The sequence below is a fragment of the Pelodiscus sinensis genome, chromosome 2 (genome assembly GCF_049634645.1).
Source record: "Pelodiscus sinensis isolate JC-2024 chromosome 2, ASM4963464v1, whole genome shotgun sequence".
Taxonomy (NCBI): Eukaryota; Metazoa; Chordata; order Testudines; family Trionychidae; genus Pelodiscus; species Pelodiscus sinensis.
The window spans coordinates 167,128,694-167,153,333 of NC_134712.1; the positions used below are offsets into that span (position 1 = coordinate 167,128,694).

General features: G+C 39.9%; 1 protein-coding gene across 3 annotated transcripts in view; it reads right to left on the reverse strand.

Moving 5' to 3' along the window:
- POU6F2 (POU class 6 homeobox 2) overlaps nt 1-24,640 on the reverse strand; it is a 399,971-nt gene that overhangs the window by 56,758 nt on the left and 318,573 nt on the right. For all 3 annotated transcript variants that reach the window (XM_075921735.1, XM_075921733.1, XM_075921734.1), the window contains exon 6: nt 5,637-5,783. In XM_075921735.1, coding sequence (XP_075777850.1) covers nt 5,637-5,783 — 147 coding nt within the window. The remainder of the gene's footprint in view (nt 1-5,636; nt 5,784-24,640) is intronic.

Genomic DNA, 24,640 nt, shown 5'->3' on the forward strand with positions numbered 1-24,640 from the left:
GCCACGATGGGACCCTGGTCAAGGTGTGTGTGGGGGGGGGATGGGTTTGCTCTGCGCTCCTAGAAGGGTTGGGACTGGGCCCTCAGTGCCACCCAGAATAAGCTACGCCAGCCCCCCAGCCATGCCAGCCCTCTCCCCCCAGTGGCGATTAAAAGAGCCTCAGGCTCTGGCTGCTGCTGCAGAATCTCTGGCTGATCCTGTAGAATCTCTGGGCCCTGGGGCAGTTGTTTCTCCTGCCCCCTCAGCAGGCCTGGATGTGCAGCTCCAGCGGTGGAAGCCATGGTGGGAAATTTTAAGAAAAGGTGTAGTGTGGACACAGAACAAGGCACTGGCACATTTGCAGAGTGATGTGAACTGTAAGGCCTCAGAGGCAGCTCTGATAGACATTGTACCTCACACAGTCATTGTGGCTCCAGAACTCCCTGAAGAGTAACAAATTCATGCTTGCCATTAATTAAAGAAATGGAACATGCACTTGCTCTCCTCCACAGCCAATCAGCTCGGCTGGCTGGTGCACAACAGACGCTGGGCAATGGGAAAACTTCACAACTTCTTTGAGATCACTAGTACGACTAAACGTGCACAGTCCTTACACTGGGGTAAGCAAGATTGTCATTTTCACAAGGACATCATTTCCACCAGACCCTTACACCCCTGTTCACTAACTAGTAGTGTTATAGTTTAAAGGTCAGAAAATGGAAAAATCCATTATATTGTTTGTCATGCATGAACAATTAAGATATTGTTTATTGAGAGAAGTTTTGTCTACTCACAGATCTTAATTGAAAATGTTTTGATTTAATTTTAAATCAGTTTATACTGCTGTCTGAACACTCTTACTTCAGTTTAAGAGCAGTGTATTTATGTAAACCAACCCAAAATAAGCCTGATTTTAAACCAAAATAAGAATGTCCATTTGGACTTTTGCACCAGTTTAACTAGGCTGATTTGAAATCACACTTCAAATTAAGCTGGTGCAACTTCTTTATATAGACAGGCTCTGTGGTTAGAGGCAACTATAGGGCACATATCTAGAACAGAAATAAAATGCTGCAATTAACTTCTAGCATATCTTGCTGCAGACACTGCATTTTTCAAAAGAAGGGCATTGTATGGTCTTTCAGAAATAGAACACTTATAACATTGTGCCTTATAATTTATAATCCAGTTTAGGACTAAATACATTAATGTGATGCTTATACTAGTCCCAAAATTTTTAAGAACAAAAGAGATTCATTAAAACTGAGGGTTAGTTTATAGGCAAGTGCTTGACATACCAAAGGGAAAAAAAGTTGTAAGAGAACACGAAAATAGCAATAACACTTGAACAAAAAGTGCATTGAGAGTGATTCTTTTTGAATGGGAGATACTTTACTATTTAGCAAATCAATCTACATAGAGTCGCAATCCTACTCTGCTTTCTGTCCCTGGTTTTTATGGCTCACGACATATTAGACTGTGCCATATATAGCACACAGTGATAAAAATTCCCCATCTTATTTAATTGTGACCCTTCAATGGATTTGAAAGGGAATGCTTTATTTCCATTTCTTTAATTTATTACTTTTTTAGCTGATGAAGTGTTTTATTTTATTAACCTTTGTGTTTGAGAGTTGATGCTTAAAAAAAAAGGCCCTTGGCTGTATTGTGAAGGCCTGGAACTGAATAATGCACTTTAATAATGAGGGATAGAGCTATGGCTTTCGCTGATGGCTGTGACCGGCTCTGTGACCTGATTATGTCGCAGAGTGTCAGCAGCTGAGACACTACAAAAGCGAGCGCATCCCATCAAATCTATCTCCATTGTAATCACTCTCACTGCTGAGAGCCTTGTTAGGAGCAGAGAATCCATCAGGCCTCATTAGCACCATTTACTATCAAGAAGCTCAAAGAGCAAATGTGTGCGCTCATCAGAATAATGAGAGCCAAAGTACCTCTATTATTGAGTTGGATCAACAATGCCACGCTCTTTGTTTAGTTTTGCAAGCTAATTGCAGATTAAAAATCTCTACAGATAGTTATGTATGTTAATTTCTGTGAACTGCACCTAAGACTCTCTACATGTAGATGGTTTTCATATCTAAGAAGATAGGCACATGTTCAATGTAGACTGAGTCCTTAAGATGGTATTCTTAAATGACACTGAGATCATTCTTTAAATCCACTGTATAATTAATATGTTCATAATTCATGTATATTAACACTGACATTATTCTTACATTAATGCCAACAAAGGAATATTAGTGCTTTTTGTTCTCTCCTAATCAGAACACAATTTTATAATGTTATTAGATATCACTTTTTTATCATGCTATGTTCTTCCATTTCTGTTTCACAATCCCTCAGGTTGTCAAAATGAGTATTTTTCCTGTTAAAAAGCTTTTGCCTTTACTATAAAATGACTGAATTTCCTAAGCTGCAGTGCACCCTCACTTAAAACCCATGTAAATCCTGCTGCAGCCAACAGGATTGCATGAGTGTAGTTGAGGGCGGAATTCAGTTGTGTATTTTAGTCAAGTACAAAAACAAGGTTGGGGTAGCCTTTTGTAGTAACCATCAGAATAAGAATGCTTTTGTATCTGTTTCTTTTATCTACATGCAGTAGAGTAATTAAAAATCTTCTATTTTTCTGCATCTGAAATAATTCCAAGTGTGTAAGTGACACCAGTAGCCTAGTGGTTTTGAACAAATGGGCTTCTTAACATTGAAGACAGATAACCTAATTTGCCTGTTAATTTAGACAATTAACATAGACTTTTCTACTTATAGGATAACAAAGTAATCAGGTGATGTAATTTTTTTTATCCAACTGATAAAATCTTCTGATATTTGGTTGTGGAAAAACTCAGGCTTCTCAAAGGAGAAGTAGTGGCATAAGAAAAGAGATCATACCAACATTTTTAAATTCCAAAAATAAACAAATACAATTTTGCTGCATAAAAGGTGGTCATGCTTGTATAATCTGGACAGTCTGAACATAAAAATGGAGTTAAAGGTCAAGCCATACGTCACCCATAAGGCAGTTTTCCCCTAGATTTGCAGTAGGATCTCAGATTTGACCAATATTATATTACTGTGTTACAAGGGATAAAGGGTCACCATGTATTTAGTCGACAATTATACAAGACCTATATCTTTAAAAGATAGAGGTATGCAATTAAAATATTTGCACATATGAATGATTACTTCCCTGAGCCTAAATTTTCAAAACTTTGAAGGAGCCTGATTTTCAGAAGGCAAGTACTATACTCTGCACTTTCTGCAAATCAGGACCCCATAAAAGGTTTCAGATTGAGCATTAAGTTTTAAAAATCAGACCCACCATTTTTGCTAGGATGTAATTCATTTGAAAACAGAACTCCTCAGTCTCAAATCCAATATGCCTGTCACATGGGCTTAAGAAGCATGTTTTAAGCAGTAGACTAATGTACAGATGGCTTCTACAGAAAGCACTTTCCTTATTTTTATTATTATTATAATTACTATTTATTTACAATTGTGGTAGTGCCTGGGAGTGCCATCCATGAACCAAAGCCCTATTGTGCTAAGCACTCTACAGACACATAACAAAAAGGCAGTCCCTTTCCTCAAAGAGCTGAGTAGACAGAAAGACATTGTAATTTTATTTAACAATAGAAAAAGATTCTCTTTTTCTCTGAAACCTGTGGAGTTACTGGATTTTCCTTTACCTGTGTGGACTAGCTAGCAGTATCTTGGTCTGATTATATAGTTTCATTCACTGATTAAAGAATTAGTATTATGTTTATATCACGTGGCTTACATACATTCTTCACTTTTTTGTTTTCTGGAGAGAACACGTAAGGAAAAAGTACTGAAAAGCTGGTGTGAATGTATATCTTCAACTCTCACAATTAACATCTTAGGAGCTAAGTGTCTCTTGTGAGAGAAGGATATGTACTATTTCTGGAGCATGGATATAAAGAAGCAGGCCTTCTAGATGGAGGTGATCTGACTATGAATTATAGGTATTATAACCAACTTTTCTTCCATACCAATACCCCATGCCTCCAGAAATCTTAATAGGCTTTTGAGAGCCTCCATTTAAAGCTGGCTGCATAAAATGATCCTTTGATGAAAAGGGATTGAAACAAGGGTTAAAGTAGACATTGAAAGGTTATTGTAGAGGGCACATTGTTCATACAATCCTCCTTTAATATGTGTGGTGTGCACCTGCGATAAGATGATTCATTAGATAAGGCCTCACTTTGACAAGCTCCATCGTTCAACCCTCGGGGTAGTGATGGAACAATTCAGCACCCACCCAGTAAATATAACAAGGTCAGCATTTTTTCTGGGACTTAGATGGGGGAGACCAAAGCTCAGGATGCATCTTATGCTTTATGTAAAAAAAAAATCCCCATAAAGTTTAAGGATATCATTTTTGTTTTCTATTGTTTTACAGATCCGAAAAAATATAACCTTTGTCTCTAGTACAAAAAAATCAGTGACATAAAATTATGAGGAAGAAAAGAACAACTTACAATTGGTGCTTTTTTAAGTTATATGTCAAAAACTGTAACTTATAATTACTGATATCCAGGGCTGTATCAGTCTATCAAACATCTATTGAAGTGTCTGTTATCAGACTGATTTTTTTTCATTTTACTAGTGTCTATTCAAATAACAGGTTTGTTTTTATGGTACAGAGTACCAAGTGAGCAGTACTAATCTTAAACTATATTATTACACTTACTATAGTGATTTAATTATATTACTATTTGCAGTGAAACAAAGAGTCTCATGACTTTTGTTACTGACATGATAGAATAAAGCCAGTCAGTGATCATCATTCAGAAAGGTATTTAAGAACATGAAGGCAATGGGATTACTCATGTGCATACCTTTCTGAATTCCAGTTTATAGCAGGACCAGAATGATATCAACTTCAATAAACACAGATAAACCCCTCTGTATAAGCATGATAACATGAAACTTCCCTTTTAGACAGCTCAAAAATTTACAAATTATCATGTTTAAAAACACAATAGTAAAAGACTTTTAAAAGACAACCGAGCCTCTTGAATTTGCACTGATGACTGGCAGACCCATTTCAAGTTGCTGAATTTTGGGAGTCTGTAACCAATGAGCAAACAATCGTACTAAATCTAAGATACTGCATTACAAAATGTGCTTTGTTCATTTATTTTGACTACTGTGGAGTATTTTTATACACACTTGATAGCATACTAATGAATGTTATAGTTTATAAAAAATAATGCAGTCTTAGTATTACAAAACTTCAGTATTCATTTCAGGTATTAAATCTGTGCTTAGAAACAGGGAGAGACTTTTGGGGGTGGGGGTGAGAATTATCAGGTTCTTGAATTAGCATAGTGAGACTCAGCAACAATCTTCACACTTAAAAATACCACATGGTTACATGATTGTAATCTCTTCCCAAGTTTGTAATATAAAAAGCAAAAGCGGAACCATTTTCACTGTAAAAAACCTCCTCCCCAGCCCTAAACATTTCTGTTTCTTATCTTTCCCGGTAAACATTACTTATTTATCTTCAATATGTGCACTTACAAATTGCTGTCATGCAAAAGAAATTCATTTTTCTCCAAAGATCAATCTGCCATAAGAATTCACTGTTTTCTCCATCTTCCACTCACCTGTCCTTGTGCATTAGTGACTAGTTGACCTGTGACCCCCTGAAGACTGGAGAGTGCATTGCCAAAGGCCTGTGAGCTTGCTATTGAGCCCATGGCTGCGGCTGCTGCAGCCGCTGCTGCTTGACTTGCTAGTGGATTATTAACCAGCTGAAAAAAAAAAGAGAAAGAAACAAAAGATCATGGTAAAACCACTGATGAACATGGAGGCACACAAAAATACAGCACTAAATGAATATATAAATGCTACCATACTAACACAGGAATACTCTAGTTTATCCCTAGTGCTTAAGCACTTCTTCAGAGAGGTTTTTATTTCTGATGCACTGGCCGCTTTGAGAATGTATGTGTCTAAGAATCCCAAAGGAAACTCTATTGTCTTGAAGAACACAATTGCCCCATCGTTTGGAGTTATGCTTGTATTTCCTTCTTAGGTGCATAAGAGTGGCTCAGGTCTAGGTACCCTAATCTTGCCTCTATGTGAGGACAATGAAAGTTCAGTCTTTGATTTTAAAGGGAATGGGATCAAACCTCTATTTTGGCTGTTTAGATTAGAAAGATACCTTCTTGCTTCATGCTACTTCAGCTCAACTGGTATTTAACTACTGACCCCAAATATGAGAAAAAACACACTGCTTCTACTGGTTCGTAAATTCAAAGAATAGGCAACAAAACACAAATCACAGTCTGGAACTTGACCCTATGATTAAGTTAAATGGATGTCAACTGAAAATGAATAACAATCTCCACAGCTTTCTGTTTGCAAAACCATGGGAAATGTATTGATATAGTTATTATTTGTTCTTTCCTGTGAATAATTAATTCCAGGGTTCATGTACAATTCTCCAGCTGTCTACAAATTTCACTTCTTCTGCCATAATGACATGCTCAATATACATCATCACATGCATTAAGCATTCTTACTGATGGACCAATTTTCAAATGGTCATTTCAGCAGGATGGTCAAATCCCTCATAGCGATACTCCGAGTCACACTTGGATATGTAAAAGAACAATTATGTATCTAAATACCAAGGGAAGATTCTAACTCTGGGAATTCAGATGTCCTGTGGGAGACTGCTCCTGGTTGTATAAACCAAACCACACGTGCTAGGGAGCATGCTGGTGCTGAAGAATGGCTGAAGGAACAGACTGACACAAGAGATTAGAAGATATCCATCAGAAAAAGGATTCCTGGAATGGAGCATCTCTGAAGCCAGATGAATGGCTAGTTCAGGCAGTAGACAAGACCCACATTCAATTTCTTGCTCTGTCAGGCTATGTTTACACTGCACAGTTATTTCGGAATAAGCCATTCTGGAATAGTTATTCCAAAATAGCTTATTCCAAAATAGCATGTCTACACTGCAGGGAAGCCTCAAAATTAGTCCGAGGCAGGCTTCTCTAATGTAGAAGTGCTATCTCGATTTAGAGCCCTAGGAGGAATAACTTATAATGGCCCTGGAGAGGGGCTATTTTGAAATAGCTGAAGTGGAGTATCTATATATACCTTATTTCAAAATAGCTATTTTGGAATAGGCATTATTACTCGTAGAATGAGGTTTACAGAAGTCAGAATAAGCCATCTGTTATTTTGAAATTATTTCGAAATAACGGAATTGCTGTGTAGATGCTTGCATAATTATTTCAGAATAACGGCTATTATTCCAAAATAACTTTACTGTGTAGACACACCCTCATAGACTTAGGCAAGATACTTAGCTTCTCAGTGCTTCAATCCCCACCTTGAAAATGGGGACAATAGCACTTCCCTATCTCACAGGGGCATTGCAAAGGTAAAGACATAAAAACGGATACAATGGGTTGTATGATAACCTACTATGGAGATGGGTGACCTACAAGATGGGAAGGGAGGGTTTACTCTGTACCTAAAGGGAAGGTAGCCAGATGGTGTTAAATTCCTTCAGACAAAGAGGGAAGAAACATAGGAGTTTGAGTCGGCTGTATTGTACTGTGAGAAGGAGGTGAAGAAAATTATCTTGGAAAAGGTGGCAAACAAAGGCCAGGACCTGGACCCATAAGTGCTGGAACTGTAAACTCTGACTTGAAGTGGTTTCCATTTTATACAGGGTTTACAGTTTGGTTCAATGGCTTTCAAAACCCCCACTACACAAATTGTTCCAGCACTTCTATAAAGACCTGAACCTCATTTGTCTGTTTATGGGCCAAGACTGGAAGCTCCTTCTCCTCATCAGTTCTGAAGAGATGCCCAGTGACACAGTGCCCAAATTGTTCTATTGTGTTGAACAGAAAATGCAACTGCCATAGATGAGACAATAGATGAGGATACATCATATTTAGTCTTCATTCTGTTTTATGTATATTTGAGTAAGGTTTATTCAAACAAAACAAAAACCCTCTTACAAAGGAGTACATGATCTATTCTGGTCTTAGGTATGTGCCCCCAAAATATGTTCAGGAAGGAAAAAGGATACAGATTTTTTTTTCTCATCCTAACTGGAGAGAAAATGTCTCCCAAACCCCTGGAATACTATTGTTAGGAACACTGAGCTAAATTCTTTTGCTGTGTCAGATGAGGCCTTAATCCACTATGCAGCAGATAAAAAGTATGTATAATGAAGTTTCTTATAAGCATTGAGGATAACATTTCATTTATGAAAAATATTTCTACAGTATGGGACCAGAATATAGACAACTTGTTTACTTCAGTAAATTACTGGAAGACTTATCTGGCATTGCCTGGGTCCAGCCTTGGGTCAGAATAGGCGGGGGGAGGAGGGGGAGGGCTGCACAGTTCTTTCATTGGCACTGCCTGGGACCAGGGTGGGGAGATGGGACTGTAGGGGAGGTGCTCGACCCAGGGCCAGAGTGGTGCACCCAGCCTGGGGTCGGAGGGCAGTGGGCGAGCGGATGGGGGGAGGGGTGGGCCTACACAAGCCTCCCGCTGGCTTTCCCCAGGTCCGGGCTGGGTGCAGCGGGATGCCATGCAGGCCAGCCAACTGCAGCTGAACTGGATGTCCTGGCGGCATTGGGTGCAACAATGGCTGTGGCTGAATTGCCTGGCTCCAGAGGTGCTCCCGTGGTGGAGGGCATGGCACTGGGGCCCAGGAGTAGGGCTTTGAGGTGGGGAGACACTTATCTGGTCCATGGGAAAGCCCCATCCCCAGCTGGCCACTCCCTTGGGCTATGTCTAGACTGCAGGCTTCTTTCGAAAGAGGCTCTTTCGAAAGCATCTTTCGAAAGAGCCTCTTTCGAAAGATCGCGTCTAGACTGCAGGCGGATCTTTCGAAAGAGAAATCCGCTTTTTCGAAAGAGAGCACCCAGCGAGTCTGGATGCTCTCTTTCGAAGACGGCCTCTTTACATTGAAGAACGCCTTCCTTCAAAAGAGGAACTTTCGAAGGAAGGCGTTCTTCCTTGTGAAACGAGGTTTACCGCCATTGAAAGAAAAGCCGCGTTCTTTCGAAATAATTTCGAAAGAACGCGGCTTGAGTCTGGGCGCAGGGGAAGTTTTTTCGGGAAAAGGCTACTTTTCCCGAAAAAACCCCTGAGTCTGGACACGGCCTTGGTGGCACATCTGCCCCCAGTGGTCACTTTTGCTGTATAGCTCTCTCCTGTGCTCACTATCCCCAGTAGAGGAGTGGTGAGTGAACAAATGGACTCACAGACAGACAGTTGCACAAATCTCCCTCATTTTCAATGGAGTGCCCTTATCACCAGTCTATTCTGGAGTGGGTCTTGGTCTTGTTTCTTGTGAAACACTTCAGAAGGTTTCTTGTTTTGTCTTGGTGAGAATAACAACACATTCCAAAACCTTGCTTTCCCCCCTCAGGATAGAAAACATGTTTTCAGAACAGCTGCGTAGGGTTCTACCAAATTTGAACAGGGCTATCCCAACCTTTCCTAAATCAGATTAAAAAAAATAGATTTTCCTTTGAATATTTTCAGGATACATTGCAAGCTGTTGATGGGAGATTCAAATGTTCACAAAATGATTCCTTCTAAACTTTGATGCAACTTTGGGAATGGAGAACTCAAGCTTATCTTAATTATTTGGACAACAGGATAACATCTGACATATTATACCTTGCTCTAATTTTAAAATTATACCCATTAGCCTCTTTTAACTCTGGCTTGAAAGATTTCTGCTATTTCTGAATGCAGGCTTTAGCACTTGGGAGCACTTATTGATAGAAATATATTATGAAAGATCCCATTAAAGGACTCTTCAGTATTAGTTTCAGTTTTTAAATAGCGATTTAATTTAGAATGCTGAGGCTCTTTAGAGCTGTCATTTCTAGTTCCTGAGTTTCTGCTTCCACTCAAAGCAGCGTCTATAGCAGCAGGTCATGGAGATCTTACTTTAAAATGACAGGCCTAACTTCTCAAGAGTTCCTCAGTGTCTGTTAATGTAATTATCTTGAAGTTCTTATGAGGAGGAGCCATGAAGTGCCTGAGTTGCTTCAACACATTTTCCCAAATCTAACCTCAAAGAAAAAAATCTATAGATCTGTATTCTGAGCTCTCTTTTCCTCTCAAGTCAATGGAACTGCATTATTAAAAATATGCTGTAAAATTAAGACAATAAACCAAAATAAAATAAAAAACTGGGATTCTTCTGCAGTAACAGTTTGTAGGTTTTGGAAATGCTCATTAAAAAAACATACTTTAAAAAAAATGTGTGCTGTTGTTACCATCAGCTTTTTACTCAACAACAACATGTATATATTCCTTGTGAAGAAGTATTATTGTTTCAGTAATGCAGTGCCTGAATGAATTGATCAAGAAAAACTGAACAAGTGTTTACATTAACATCAGGGATGGGGAACTTTTTGGATCGGGGGCTGCTGACCCGCAGAATAGGGGGCTATGGGCAGGGAGAAGGCCGAAGTGCTAGCACAGGCTCCCCATTGCTGGGGGAGGCCAGATCCAGGCAACCCTAGGGGCTGCATCCTGGGCCTTAGGTTCCCCGCCCCGATTTACATTAAGAAAAATAACAGATGTGAGAGCATGTACACTCCAAAATGTTCATCATGTTGAATATTTGTTCCACTGGACTTCCAAAAAAGATCACATTTCACTAAGTAAAGAAATGCCTCTTTAACAAATGTAGTCCCCTTACTAAAGGTGCCTCTGCTTACTTTCTGGGAAGACCCTGTGTGCTGCAATGCAGCCTCACAGACTACAATTTCCATGAGCCCTTGGGAAAAACAGGAAGGAAGTGACTCTTGTGTGGGAGATCTAAGTCTCTCCCAGTGTGTGGAGGAAGACTCAGCAGTCTGTGGACTCATCTGTCTGTTTTTGGAGCAGAAAGGGAGCTAGGCTGCTGTGGAGGAGTTTGATCCAGTTCGGGAGCTGTTATGTGGCAGTTACAGACTGGGACAGCGAGTCTTTGGAACTGGGATCTAGCAGGCTGCTTCTGATTGCCCTAGAGGGGAGGCCATTTGGCTGTACTTGTGTCTAGAAGCTACTCTGCATCCAGCACACAGAAGGAGACTGTGAGTAACTGGGCATCTTTGGGGAAATGCTGCCTGGGTCAGACCACAGAGATACAGGCTAACTCTGGGTTCAAAGAGAGGCAGAGAGGACAACCCAGTGAACCAGAGCTGCTGCATAGCTGGGACCCACATATATACTACCTACAGAGAATCTCCATTACAGCTGCAGTTCTTCAAGCGTGCCCATGCAAGCAAGAGTCTGGGACTCTGAGTCCAGGGGTGTGCACACTCTGGGGTGGAATAAATATTGGCAGGGCAAATGGCAACTAGATAAGTTCCTTTTACTTCTGTGTACTTTGTTAATTGATGTTATTCACTGTTAATTTATTAAATCCTGTTTCTTTAAGTTAAGTAAAGGTTGTTCATTCTAATGCAATCTATTAGATGTATATTAGTATTCATGATTTGTAATTGTTGTTCTGGAGTTAGATCCAGTTTATTGTTGGAATAAGTTTATTCCTGGAGGTTCTCAAGGCACACCAGTAAGTGTGTTACGGGGCCAGCCAGGTAGGCACTGCCATTATATGTTCTTTATGAGCAAGGGACAGTAGCAAGGGGGTGGATACGGTTTCCCCAACTAAACAACATCATCAGTGGGTTGCTCAGGATCTCCTTTTATGTTAAAACCATCAGGCGCCCAGGCACACCTGTGAGTGTGACCTGCTCCCAAGTAACCCGGGGGAGGTAAAAGACAAACATTAAGAAGAACAAACAATCTGATCAATTAAATTAAAACCCAAGACATTTCAAGACACCAAGGCATAGTATCGAAAACTAGGCTTGTTAATTTTATTGTATGATCACTTTATGTAATGTCAGTAGACTATGAGTATAAGGATTTGTGGGTTTTTCAATGTAGGAAAGGGTGAATTTCACTTGAGATGCAACTTTGAAGGTGTGGGTATATTATAAATTGACAGATTGAATGCTTATTCTACAAAAGCCTACTTGTTTGCTAGATGGACTTTTTAAACTCTCACATTTCTGGTCACTAGCTAAAACTGAAATTACTGTAGAAACTTCACAAGCCTGATAGCCATTCTCAATAAGAATTCTGTGGCAGGGTTCTATCTGTACAGACAAGAAGTTTGAACTGAAATTTCTGGCTGACAGCCGTCACTAGTTTACTACAGTAATAGAGATGTAGCCATGTTAGGTCTGGTCTTGCTGAAACAAAAAACAGGACTATGCAGCACTTTAAAGACTAACAAGATGGTTTAGTAGGTGATGAGCTTTCGTGGGCCAGACCCACTTCCTCAGATCAAATTGTGGAAGAAAATTGGCATGACCATATATACCAAAGGGATACAATCCCAATTGTTATTGCCCACGTTATCACTGCTTTGCTAATAAGTAACGGATTCCTAGGAACAATATCATTCCTATATTCTCATATACCTTAAACAGGAAGGACAAGATTTGTCAAACCTCTGAAGCTTAGCGAGCGGGGTGGCTTCAGAGCCTGAGCTCCAGCCCAAGCCACAACTTCAAAGCACTGTCTATTCAGCTATCGGTAGACTGCTAATGTGAGCCTTGCTAGCCCAAGTGTGTCAGCCTAGGCTCGGAGGCTTGCTCCAAAATGCTGTGCAAACATAGCATACCTTTGACGTTAGGCTCCCAAATAAAAGTGACCTCATTTGCAGAGGTACTGAGCAGCTGCCACTTCCTTTGAAGTTGTGTGACTTCCATTGACTCTGCTCCCAAATGCCTCACTAGAGAATAGATTTGTACTTATTAATTTTTTTAATGTACACAGCACCGATACACTGCAACCTGCCCCCTATAAAATCTAAAAATCTCTGATAGCATCTCATGAAGACACTAAAGGTTGGCTCAACATAGACCTTGTAAGGTACCTCCTTGTCACAGGAATGAGCTCCAGATAAATTATTGTAATACTAATACTACCACTTATAAATAATAATAAACAGAAACAAGCTTTACAGTCAAAAATTTTCAAGCTGGGTGCCAAAGCTTACTTCTCCTTTAGGTTCCTATACAAAAGTGATCTCATTTTCAGAGGTGCTGCATAATACATAAGTACACTGAACTCAAGAGAAAATTATTGTAAATCTAATCAAATAAAATAAGTTAAATGTAAAAAATACTCTAATCCAACATGTGGGACACTTGAACATTTTAAATCTCAGCAAAGTCAGTGGAAGTTATTTTTATTCTTTTTATCCTATATATCTATAAAATGGAAATTGCCATCTATCCTCCTGGATAAAATGCAGGCACCTTTCTGCATATTGTATAAGGGGATAATTACAGCATTTTATGTTTGTAAATGAAGAATGGTGTAGAATGTCTAATAAAAAGATTGCCATACCATTTAATCTTGCACTACTTTTTGAAAATAAACGGTGGCTAGGTAAATGTTGGAAGCAAGCTTTACCTTCTACCCCAATCTAAAAACCATCTGTCAACACTTATTTTAAAAATGTCTGAATAAAGATTTACATGATAGGCCTGTAACTATCCTATATAACTATACTGCTAAAGTCCATCATGGAAAACACATTTTAAAATGTTTGAATTTGTATTTACAAGTTACTGTAGACAGCAACAATTCTGTACAGGCAAAACAGACATTTAAACATATGCACATATCTATAAATATTTATATGTAAATATACATTCAGATATGTGCAATGGCATGAATGGTAGCGATGTGAGTATTAAATATCTGAAGGCATAGACTTGCTAGGGATTTTTAAATATCTGGTTCTCACCGATACTTAATCTGCTCATTATATACAATTATTGTGGCTGGGATATTTGCTGTCCAAATCAACGCTGAATTGCCTATCAGGAATAAGTACCGATAGTGGTATCGCTGATGTGACATGACTTGATTCAATGCAAAGCGACACGACCTGAGGTGCTGGAGAGAACACAGCTCTAATGTGCATCCTGGTCTCACTTATGCAGCATGGACTCTGGAGTGTGCCTCAAAAATGCCCAAGCTGTCTTTTATAAACAAGGTGTAGAATATCTAATGTGGTTCAATTGGAACCATAACCCCTAATCCACAACCAGAGTTTATATTATCAAAGAAGATGTGTATGTGATATCAACAGCAAACCATGAAACAATAGGCACCATTCCCACAACTCTGCACCTCATTATAGAGATCACCAGTGAAGATAATAGTGCATGAATAGGGATGTTTATGAATGCAATTCCAGCCATGTTGATCTCTGCTCCTTTAACATGGGAGGGGAAAGGGGATTGGGAAGAGTCATATTTGAATCCAATCCTGCCACGGGAAGTCAACAGGAGCTGATTCAAATATGACTCTTCCCAATCCCCTTTCCCCTGACACCCTTAAAGGTTAACCCCTCTCTTCACAACTGAATTTCATCCTTACAATTTTATACTTTTTTCTGAAGTAGTTGGCATACACAGTAGGAATATAGAATCATAGAATAATAGGACTGGAAGGGACCTCGAGAGGTCATCGAGTCCAGCCCCCCGCCCTCAAGGCAGGACCAAGCTCTGTCTAGACCATCCCTGACAGATGTCCAAGGGAATTTCCCAAACTTTCTGAAGAGGGTAGAATCACTTGAATTCAACTTATTTCAGTTCCTTGATTCCTATTTCTATTAATTTTTCTATTCAAGAAAAATGGGTTATTACAGGCCTCCCTTGTTACCAAAAAATGAACCCTTATAAAATGGAAATTGCCATCTATCCTCCTGGATAAAATGCAGGCACTTGAGTCTCAGCAATCTGGATGTAGCAAGGTGTCACATAAGACATAGAACAAATTAATCCCTGTTGTCTAAATCATTTATTTGCCTTTAATTTAAATCCATAAGTGGGACATGCACATGTAAATTTGATCATTTGTAAGCACAAGTGATAATGTGCCAAAAACTAAATGGATGCAAACAGAGGCCACATTGAGAAAATGTCAGCCTTTATATCTAGATGTTTGAGTAAATCTTTCTGAAATGTTTTGCCTTGTCATACAACACATTATTTAAATGCACACACACAGACTCATACACTCTGCACTATTTTGTTGAATTAAAGACTGGTTCACAAAGGAAAATATTTTGGAAAATCCAGGATTCTTCTTCCGAGTGTGTGTGTTATGTGTAAATCCAGGATTCTGTGTGTAAATCCAGGATTCTTCGTGTGTGTGTGTGTGTGTGTGTGTGTGTGTGTGAGTGAGAGAGAGAGATTGTAAATGCCATGATGTGATGAGATCGTTGCTATGTTTTCTACTCTTGGAACAACATGATGTTTATAATTTAACAATCTCATATACTGGATCTGCTACCATATAAGCCTATGGGAAAACTTCTGTTGACTTCAGCAGGAACAAGATCAGATTCTTAACATTAGAGTTATGGGGAATCTGTGCCTTTTATCAGGCTTCAGCTCCAAATTCAGGTTCATCGCGCTTAAACATACTTTTTTCTGCCCAACCTGGGGCAAGATTCAAGCACACTAGGGTTGGGTTTTGAGTTCCCTGTAGGCCAATTGCTTTTAAAGACAGGGGCCAACCAAAAAGTTCTCATCTGATTTGAAATACGTATACCCTCAAAGCTGAAGTGCATTTTGGATCTTCATGTAATCTGTAGGTCAGACTCTCTGACTAAATAATTTCTCAGGTGTTGAGCTGCTGCCCACAGACATGCCCACATGAATAAAATCAAACAAAGAAATTACCTGGTTTCCAAGTCATTAAAAAGTTTCTCTCCAAATTCATAACAAAGCTTGAGGCATGAACCCACATAAAATAAAATGGATAAAAGGGTTTGCCTCAAACCCTATGAATAAAACTCCACTCTGATTAACACATATAAGAACCATGCTGTGGCTATCACATAACTTGTGGTCTGAGTGAAGGCAGGGGGAAAGGAGAGGATGCTGTGAACTCTTTCCCCAAATTATATTCTCACCACTGTTTACCAGTTGGCACTACTTAAGTACAGGGATGGTGGAAGGGAAGTTAGTTCTGCCAAGGTTGTATAGAAAGGGATGGTAGATGACCTTATTCTGCTTCCTTTACATTGGACAATGCTTGGGAACATCTACTCCTTGTTTTCCAAAGATGGAGGGATGAAGGCCTATAAGCATGCTCTCCCCCAGTATCAACAAATGTATTACATGATTGCCTCTGCCATATACAGGTATAAGGCCTCCAACCACTGCCTCTCAGCACAGCAACATCCTACAGCCTCCATGTCTAGAATGTTTAGTTTGGCTCTAGCTATATTGCAGGGTGTACACATATCAGAGAGTATATTAAGGTGCCCTGTATAGAGACAGGCTTAATTATAACACAGAACATCCACAGCTTCTGTACACATACATGGATGGATATGTTATCCTCATCAACAGCAATCTCAGCACATAAAGGTATATGTAAAAATTTCTGAGTGTATCTTTCTTGACAATGACCTTCCCCACCACAGTTTTCTACAGAAGATGAAATGCTGAAGGTTTAATGCTGTAATTGAGCCATATATACAAAATGTTTCTGCAGAGAACCCTCCTTCTCAGTCACTTCCATCCAATTTGGTGTCAGCCAGCAACCTGCCACCAAATTGAGCTGGAAGTCCTGATGCAGCGCTGTCAGACCTCTATTAGGCATGTTGCATGCGGGCTCAGGCCAGCTCAGTTTCATCCTTTAGCAATAAGGTAATTCCAGGTGAAGTTTTGTTAAATGTTCTTTTGAGAGGTGCAGAGAGAGAACAGTTTCCAAACATTTTAATTCTATCAGTGTTCCTACAAGCTTAATATTTTTTGCACAACCATATCTATATCACATATCTCCTCTAAGAGCTGCATTCTTTTTTCATTCCATTTTATTCCTTTACTCTGGTCTCTTTTTTCTCATCTTCTTTCCTACAATCTTGGACCTAAGAATCTTGGACCTTAAGTCTGCCATTTAGGAGTTCAGCAAAGACAGCACTAAATCTGTGTTCATAAAGGTGTGGTATCGCCATCTTGATTCCTAATTAATTCCAATGTTGTATATGAAACCTCACACATTTTGCATCTGCAAAATTAAAATACCATCTAATGATTTTGGTAATATGTCAACAGCAAATGGAAATACAGTTCAAGGTACGTAGAGCAACTGTGTGTTGCAATCTAAGACTTTGCAATTAGCACTGCGCTACATACACAACATCACAGCAACAAAGAAGATAAAATGGAGAGTCTCTCGTTCCAAAAGCCCAGGTCCTTATCTTTTGAGGTAAAGAACAAGTGCTATTAGCAGTATAAAAATATGACACACAAGGGTGAGCTGTGGAAAATTTGCCATAAAATTCCTGTTCCAAGAATCTTATAGTTTAAGGCTACTGTCCTGCAAAGACTGGCTAATATTAAGTATGATCATAACTCTTTGTGGGACCATATCCTTTATATGAAGCTGGTTCTACTATTATTTTCTGATCATGTTTAGCTAACAGTCAAACAGGCTGAATACATTCAAAATCTAATGATCTCAGCCCAGAAGTAAATTTTCTTGCGTGATCTTAAAGCAGTCACAAGGGGTATAAGTCATGGCAAATTATGGGTCCTTGCCTCTCTCTGTCTTATACAATGTTAAACATAGTGTCACCACTTCAGAAATAATATATGTTATTCAATATTTGTCAATGGCTGACAGCACAGATGGATGAAATTGTAATTATGATTTATAATAATTTCAGCTATGTGCACTACCAAGGAAAATCTACTCACAGATATTCACCCAACAAATCTGGTACATGTGCAAAACTACCTACCATCTTTTTCTGCAGCAGCTCAGCTAACAACCTGAAAAGCTGTAACTTTTTCATTAAATCCCACATTATTGCCTTATTGTATATAGACTCATGTTCTTCCATAAGGCACTGTCAGTAGATAGATAGATGAATTTCTTCATGTTCTAAGTATTTTCTACTTTTATCTATTGACCAGATTCACAAAATATTTATGGTCCCTTCAGGCACTCTTTGTGCGTTACAAAACAAAGGATTTTTGTGCTAAAAATAATATAAGTTCCAAGCTTCTGAGACCAGATTCTGTTTTTCCTCATACTGGAGTAAATCCGGAGTAATTCCAAGTAAGTGAGTAGACTTACTCTAATTTTAAACAGGTATAAATGGAATCAGAATACAGGCCCCTGACTTTCTGTACATACTACAGATTTTGTAGAATAGGGTGGAATTTTCATTTAAAATCCTGGGATCAGCTGATTACACTTGAATTACACGTGAATCAAGTTTTCCTTAGGTAAGACCAACGTTTCTACACACTTACGTCAGTGTAAATTAGAAATAACTCCAATGAAGTCAAAAGAATTATGCCATTATAAAACCGAGTAGTCCTGTAGCACCTTAGGGTATGTCTAGACTATGTGCCTCTGCCTACAGAGGCATGTAAATTAGACTACCCGACGTAGTCAATGAAGCGAGGATTTAAATATCCCCCGCTTCATTAAAATAAAAATGGCCGCCGTGTTGTGCCGGCTCAGCTGATCGTTGGCACAGCGCAGCAGTCAACACGCGGATTGGTCGACAGGGAACACTTTTGTCGACCGCTCCTGTAAACCTTGTTTCACGAGGCATAAGGGAGCGATCGACAAAGGCATTCCCTGTCGACTGATCTGCGTCTTGACTGCTGCGCTGTGCCGACGATCAGCTGAGCCGGCACAACACGGCGGCCATTTTTATTTTAATGAAGCAGGGGATGTTTAAATCCCCGCTTCATTGACTATGTCGGGTAGTCTAATTTACATGCCTCTGTCGGCAGAGGCATGTAGTCTAGACATACCCTTAGAGACTAACTATATATCCATATAGTATAGCTTTAGTGGGCAAAACCCATTTGTTTACACACACACACACACACACATTTGTGAGAGATGTGAATCACACCCATTGGGTGAAATACTCCTTCCTTTGGCCCCTTCTATGAGGGGTTCTAGGGCTGGCGCAGCACAGAGGGGTTTTAAAATCTCTCTTTCCAGCAAGGGAATAATTCCCTTGGCACAGGCAATGTAGAAGAAGGCCAAAAGGCTGGGCACTGTGGACCCCTTTGCAAGGACTGGTATGGGGAACATGCTAGAGGTGGGGCTGGGGCAAAAGTGCCAGGCACCAGATGGACATTCCAGGTAGTCTGAGGAAGCAGCAGTACCTTACACCAAACATCACAAGAGTTGTGACCAGTCTGGTAAGAGGACAAACAAGTGGGGAATTGCTCACTAGGGTTTCAGTCATTATGTGACCATGGGGTCATTGGCACATGGACCACAAAGTATTACTTCCTAAGTTACATTCCAGGTGTATTTCTACATGTTTCTATATCCTGGTGGCTTTTTGGCTTGATTTAAATAGTATTGTACAAACTAGTTGGTTTTTTTTAAATCATGCCCAAGCAGATTCTAGTCCTTTCAGAAAGGACTAGAATCTCATATATAAGAGTCATCATACCTACAAACATTGGAATTACATTATCATCTCCTTATGGATTTTACTCTTAGGAACCTGGCCATAAAAAAAACTTGGGCCACCAGGTGGGCTTTGGCAGAAAAAGACATCTCTTACACATACACAATAGTAAAACTGCTTCCTTTAGAACACAGTATATGCACCCATTTCTACTCTCTAAACTGAGAGCAGATCACGGTCTTGGAAAAACCTCAAGATAACCTTTTGAAAATAGGCTCTATACTCCTATTGTGAGCATATAATGCCCTTTCCAAATCCATTTGCCCAGGATTTTATCTAAGCTATTTCAGTGCTTAACTGTAGAAGGGAAGGGGCCAAATGCAGATTCAGTATAAGCAGACACTGACTTCAGCTGACTCCAAAGGAGATGCACCCATTTTTTACCAGGTGCAATCTTCTGCTAATAACTGCTTGGAAGAATGCTGGAATTGGGCTAAACAATCATTTATTGGATGGGGTTGGCACTGCAAGACTGCGACATTAACTAACTATAATAATTGGTCTAGTGTTAGCTATAGGTTGATTGAACAAAAAATGCAGGTAGTCTTTGCCCTTTTATTCCCCTTCCCCTCTCCAAAATTGATAGGCCAAGTCTTCTGCCTTCCTGATTAAAACATAGATGCAGTTTATATGCTGCTCAAAGAACAGAAATTGAGGCCACAAATAAAGAAGAGTCAGATGACATACACAGCCCCACTAACTTTTCATTCTGAACCACATGCAACTACATTGCCCATCATATAACCCATAACAAGATGCTCAAGGACTCTCTCTCTTTCTCTCTCTCTCTCTCTCTCTCTCTATATATATATACAGCCGGTCCCCGAGTTGCGAACGGTTGACTTACGACCGTTCACAGTTATGACCAAAAGTGTCGTAAATGGCGGACCCCGAGTTACGAATGCGATCCGCGCTTACGAACAGCGCGTTTGCGTGTATCTCAGTCGGGTCCAACTTATGAACAAACCGAGTTACGATCAATTGCTTGGTCCGTAACTGGTTCGTAAGTCGGAGACAGGCTATATACTCACACACATACACAGTGTATCAGTGGAACACCAATGATTTAATGTTTTCTTATATAGCATCAGGAAAAGTTACATTATAAAACTAATACAAAAGATGTTTTCCTTGCATGACTCTTCACAGCCATGTTTTCTGCTGTGGTCCCTTTGCATTGGCATAGAAGAGAGGCAATTGTCAGGGGCCAGTTATGGCTCCTTTATTCTCTCTTTTCCCTCCGTGTAGTGTAGATGTGCCCTAACTGAAGTGAGATGTAGCCCTCTGCTCTTACATTCAATGGTTCACACAAACTCGTAGAAATGGATTCCCTTTCTAAGGCTACGTCTAGACTACAGGCTACTTTTGAAAGAGGCTTTCAAAAGAGCATCTAGACCTCAAGCAGATTTTTCAAAAAAGTGACACACTTTTTGAAAGAGAGTCTAGATGTTCTCTTTTGAAAAAGCACAGTTTGCATTCAATAGTGCCTTTTTTCGAAAGAGTACTTTCGAAAAATGGCATTATTTCTCGTATAATGAGGTTTACCGCGATCGAAAAAACTGCCACGTTCTTTTGATTTACTTTCAAAAGAAAGTGGCTGCAGTCTAGACACAGGTGAAATTTTTAAGAAAAAAGGCTACTTTTTTCGAAAAAACCCCTGTAGTCTATACACACCCTAAGAATCAAAGATCAATATAAGTATGCAACTACATGGAAGTCAACAGAATTGTACCCATTTACCGCAGGCTGCGATTTGAGTCCTTGACAATAGCTACTGAAAAATTACAAACTTTACCTACTATATATTTGTCAGAATTTGTCTGCTTGTTTGTTATAAAATCTTAGAATCATAGAATACTATAACTGGAAAGGAACTTCAGAGATCATCGAGTCTAGTCCCCTGCCCTCACGACAGGATCAAGCACCATCAAGACCATCCCTGACAGATGTCTATCTAACCTGCTTTTAAATATCTCCAGTGATGGAGATTCCACAGCTTCCCTAACCAATTTATTCCAGTGTTTAATCACCCTGACAGTTAGGAAGTTTTTCCTAATGTCCAACCGAAACCAACCTTGCTGCAGGCTAAGCCCATTGCTTCTTGTCCTATCCTCAGAGGCCAAGGAGAACAATTTTTCTCCCTCCTCCTTCTGACACCCTTTTATATACTTGAAAATCACTCTTAGTCGTCTCTTTTCCAAACTAAACAAACCCAATTCTTTCAGTCTTTCCTCATAGCTCATGTTTTCTAGACCTTTAATCATTTTTGTTGCTCTTCCCTGGACCTTCTCCAATTTCTCCACATCTTTCTTGAAATGTGGTGCCCAGAACTGGACACAATACTCCAATTGAGGCCTAATCAGTGCAGAGTTGAGTGGAAGTATTACTTCTCGTGTCTTGCTCACAACACTTCTGTTAATGCATCCCAGAATGATGTCTGTTTTTTTTGCAACAGTGTCACACTGTTGACTCATATTTAGCTTGTCGTCCACTTTGACCCTTACATCCCGTTCTGCAGTGCTCCTCCTAGAGAGTCACTTGTTCAAGAACTCCTAAACAGTAAGAGCTCGAACCACCACATTTGATATACAGTTTCCTCTTATCATGCATGAAACAAAACAAATGTCATTATTTCAGTGCAGGCCTGTGTGTGAGCCATCCTTAATAGGCACTGCATAGCGCTTGGCAGAAGGGGTCCCATTTTGACTGGTGTCTCCAGGCACAATCTGAATATAAATAATAAGTATAAGCATCATTGATGGAGGCCATGTTCATACAAAGAGTGGAGTGGACGGATTAGCAGCCCAGACATCAGCAAAAATCCATCATGTAATGGAGATGGATATTAACTTAAAAAAATCAAACAAAAATGTAATGAAAACTGGATGTTTCAAAGCAGTTTCCTAAAACAGGAGGGTGCTTATTGGTGACGGCAGTGGGTTTCACATATGATAGACTTCAGTTTGTGCTACCCCTGTATGAATTAGCTGCTGTTTATAAATTAATTGATTTCACTCTGTTGATATATATGTCATCAGAATCTCCCAAATAAATGAAAGCCTTGTATTCTCTCTGAGGCTATCATCTGACAATACAAGTATATTCTCCAGAAAATACTAATTTTACTATTAACACCCCAGGTACTTGCCATAAGATAAACTAGCTGTTCGGCTTACCACTGAATCTTCCTACCTCCACTGAATGCTTTCACTTCTGGCTCTTTGTTTATTTCAATGCTCCGGTAAATGTCAGACACAATCCCTTGATTTTATCAACCCATATGTTTATAATGAATTATCCTGACTCATACTGGCGATGGAAACTGTAGCACTCCTGTTGCAACTTATCATGCAGAAAAGATCACACACTTTATAAATGAGCCTCATCACACGCTGGTATGGGGAACAGAAAGTCAGAAAAACATTCAAATGTCAACCCACAACAGCTGAACTACAGAGTGTCACAAAACCTCTGATAATTAGCATTATCTGGCACCCAGGGGATGGGGGACTTCATTCTCCATAGGGCTGATTCTGTCCCCTGCCCCAATTTAAGTCCAGTGTAACTTTACTGATTTCAGCAGAAGGACGGTGCCCCCATGCTGCAGATTAGCAGCAGCACTGTCGGGACTGGCCCTGTGACCGGAACCAGGAGGATGGGCAAGCAGGAGAAGTTGACCGTGTCTCCAAATCCCATCCATCCCACAGCCCTGGATGGCAGATGAGCTGGAAAAGATCTCCTGCCCTTACTTCCCCCTGCCAACTGTCCTGCAGTGGAAGATGGCTGTGCATTGGAGTACTTGTAATCTGTACTGTCCATTGGAGTACTTGTAATCTGTACTGTCCATTGGAGTACTTGTAATCTGCACTGTGCATGGAGGACTTGTAATCTGGCATCACATGTAAGTATTGGCCAGAGTCCAAGGGGAAAGAGGTACTTGAACCTGGGACTGAGGAGCCGAGTTAGAAGAAGAAGCTGAAACTGTTTAATCAATGAAGGTAAAATTCCTTTCTGGCATATGAGATATATGCCTTACTCTCTTTAATTGTGCTCTGAAATAAGACTGGTGTTCTCTACATGCTAATAAAGGTGCTGCGATATATTTGTGCATATTTGTGGGGATGTAGACATGAAGAGCCATGCTTTACAGAGAACTTCCCAGCCAGAAAGTTTCTACCCAGGGCCGCTCCTAACCAATTGGGTAAAAAAAAAGAGTTGGGGAGTAACCAAGGAAACCTGGGGGAGGATTCGGGATGTCGGGCCAAATTGCGGTTGCGGCCCGCCCCTAAGACCTGTCAGCAGCCCCTTGAAATTCATGCCGGGCTCGCCCAATTCTAAGACCCACTTTGTTTCTACCTTATGAAGCACCCTGCTGTAACCTATTTTGGTCATCTCTGGCAACTGTGGAAGACCAGAAATTCTACAAGCTATTCATGCATTCGAGTGATTTCTGCCTCATCAAAGGTGTAAGAGCTTGGAACAACATTGTACTGGGGGGAGCCCTCCCGCACCACAGTAGTGACTTCTGGCTTACACCAATGTCACTGAGGTCAGAGCCAGGCCCCATAACTACACACGCAACAACTTAAAAAAATGAATAAGTACATAAACACGTGCATGAACAATATAAGAGAACACCTGCAAAGCAGCACAAAGGGGGTAGGAGGCCTGGTTCCTTTACATGTGGAACATATTGGCAACCCTATTTAAAAATATCTTGGAAGCAGAACTACAACAAGTAATGTTAGCAAAAGGAAAACAAACATAAAATCTTATAAATAAATAAAAAGACCTTTGAATAGGAATAAGAATTGGGGTGGTCAACATCCCCAGAAAACTCCAGAAATACTCAGCACCTTGCAGGATTGAGCCCTAAAAGTGCAAGGACAAATATGTATAAAATAACTACACAAGGGCAAATAAAAATCCTTCTGTGTTCAAAAAGCATATTGGATGCAGGTAACTCTATAAATTTTAACTAAAGAATAACAGCCTAATATAGGCCTGTACCTAATATAGTAGATCTGCTATATCAAAGAAGTCACAAAAAGCTTGTTGTATGTACCT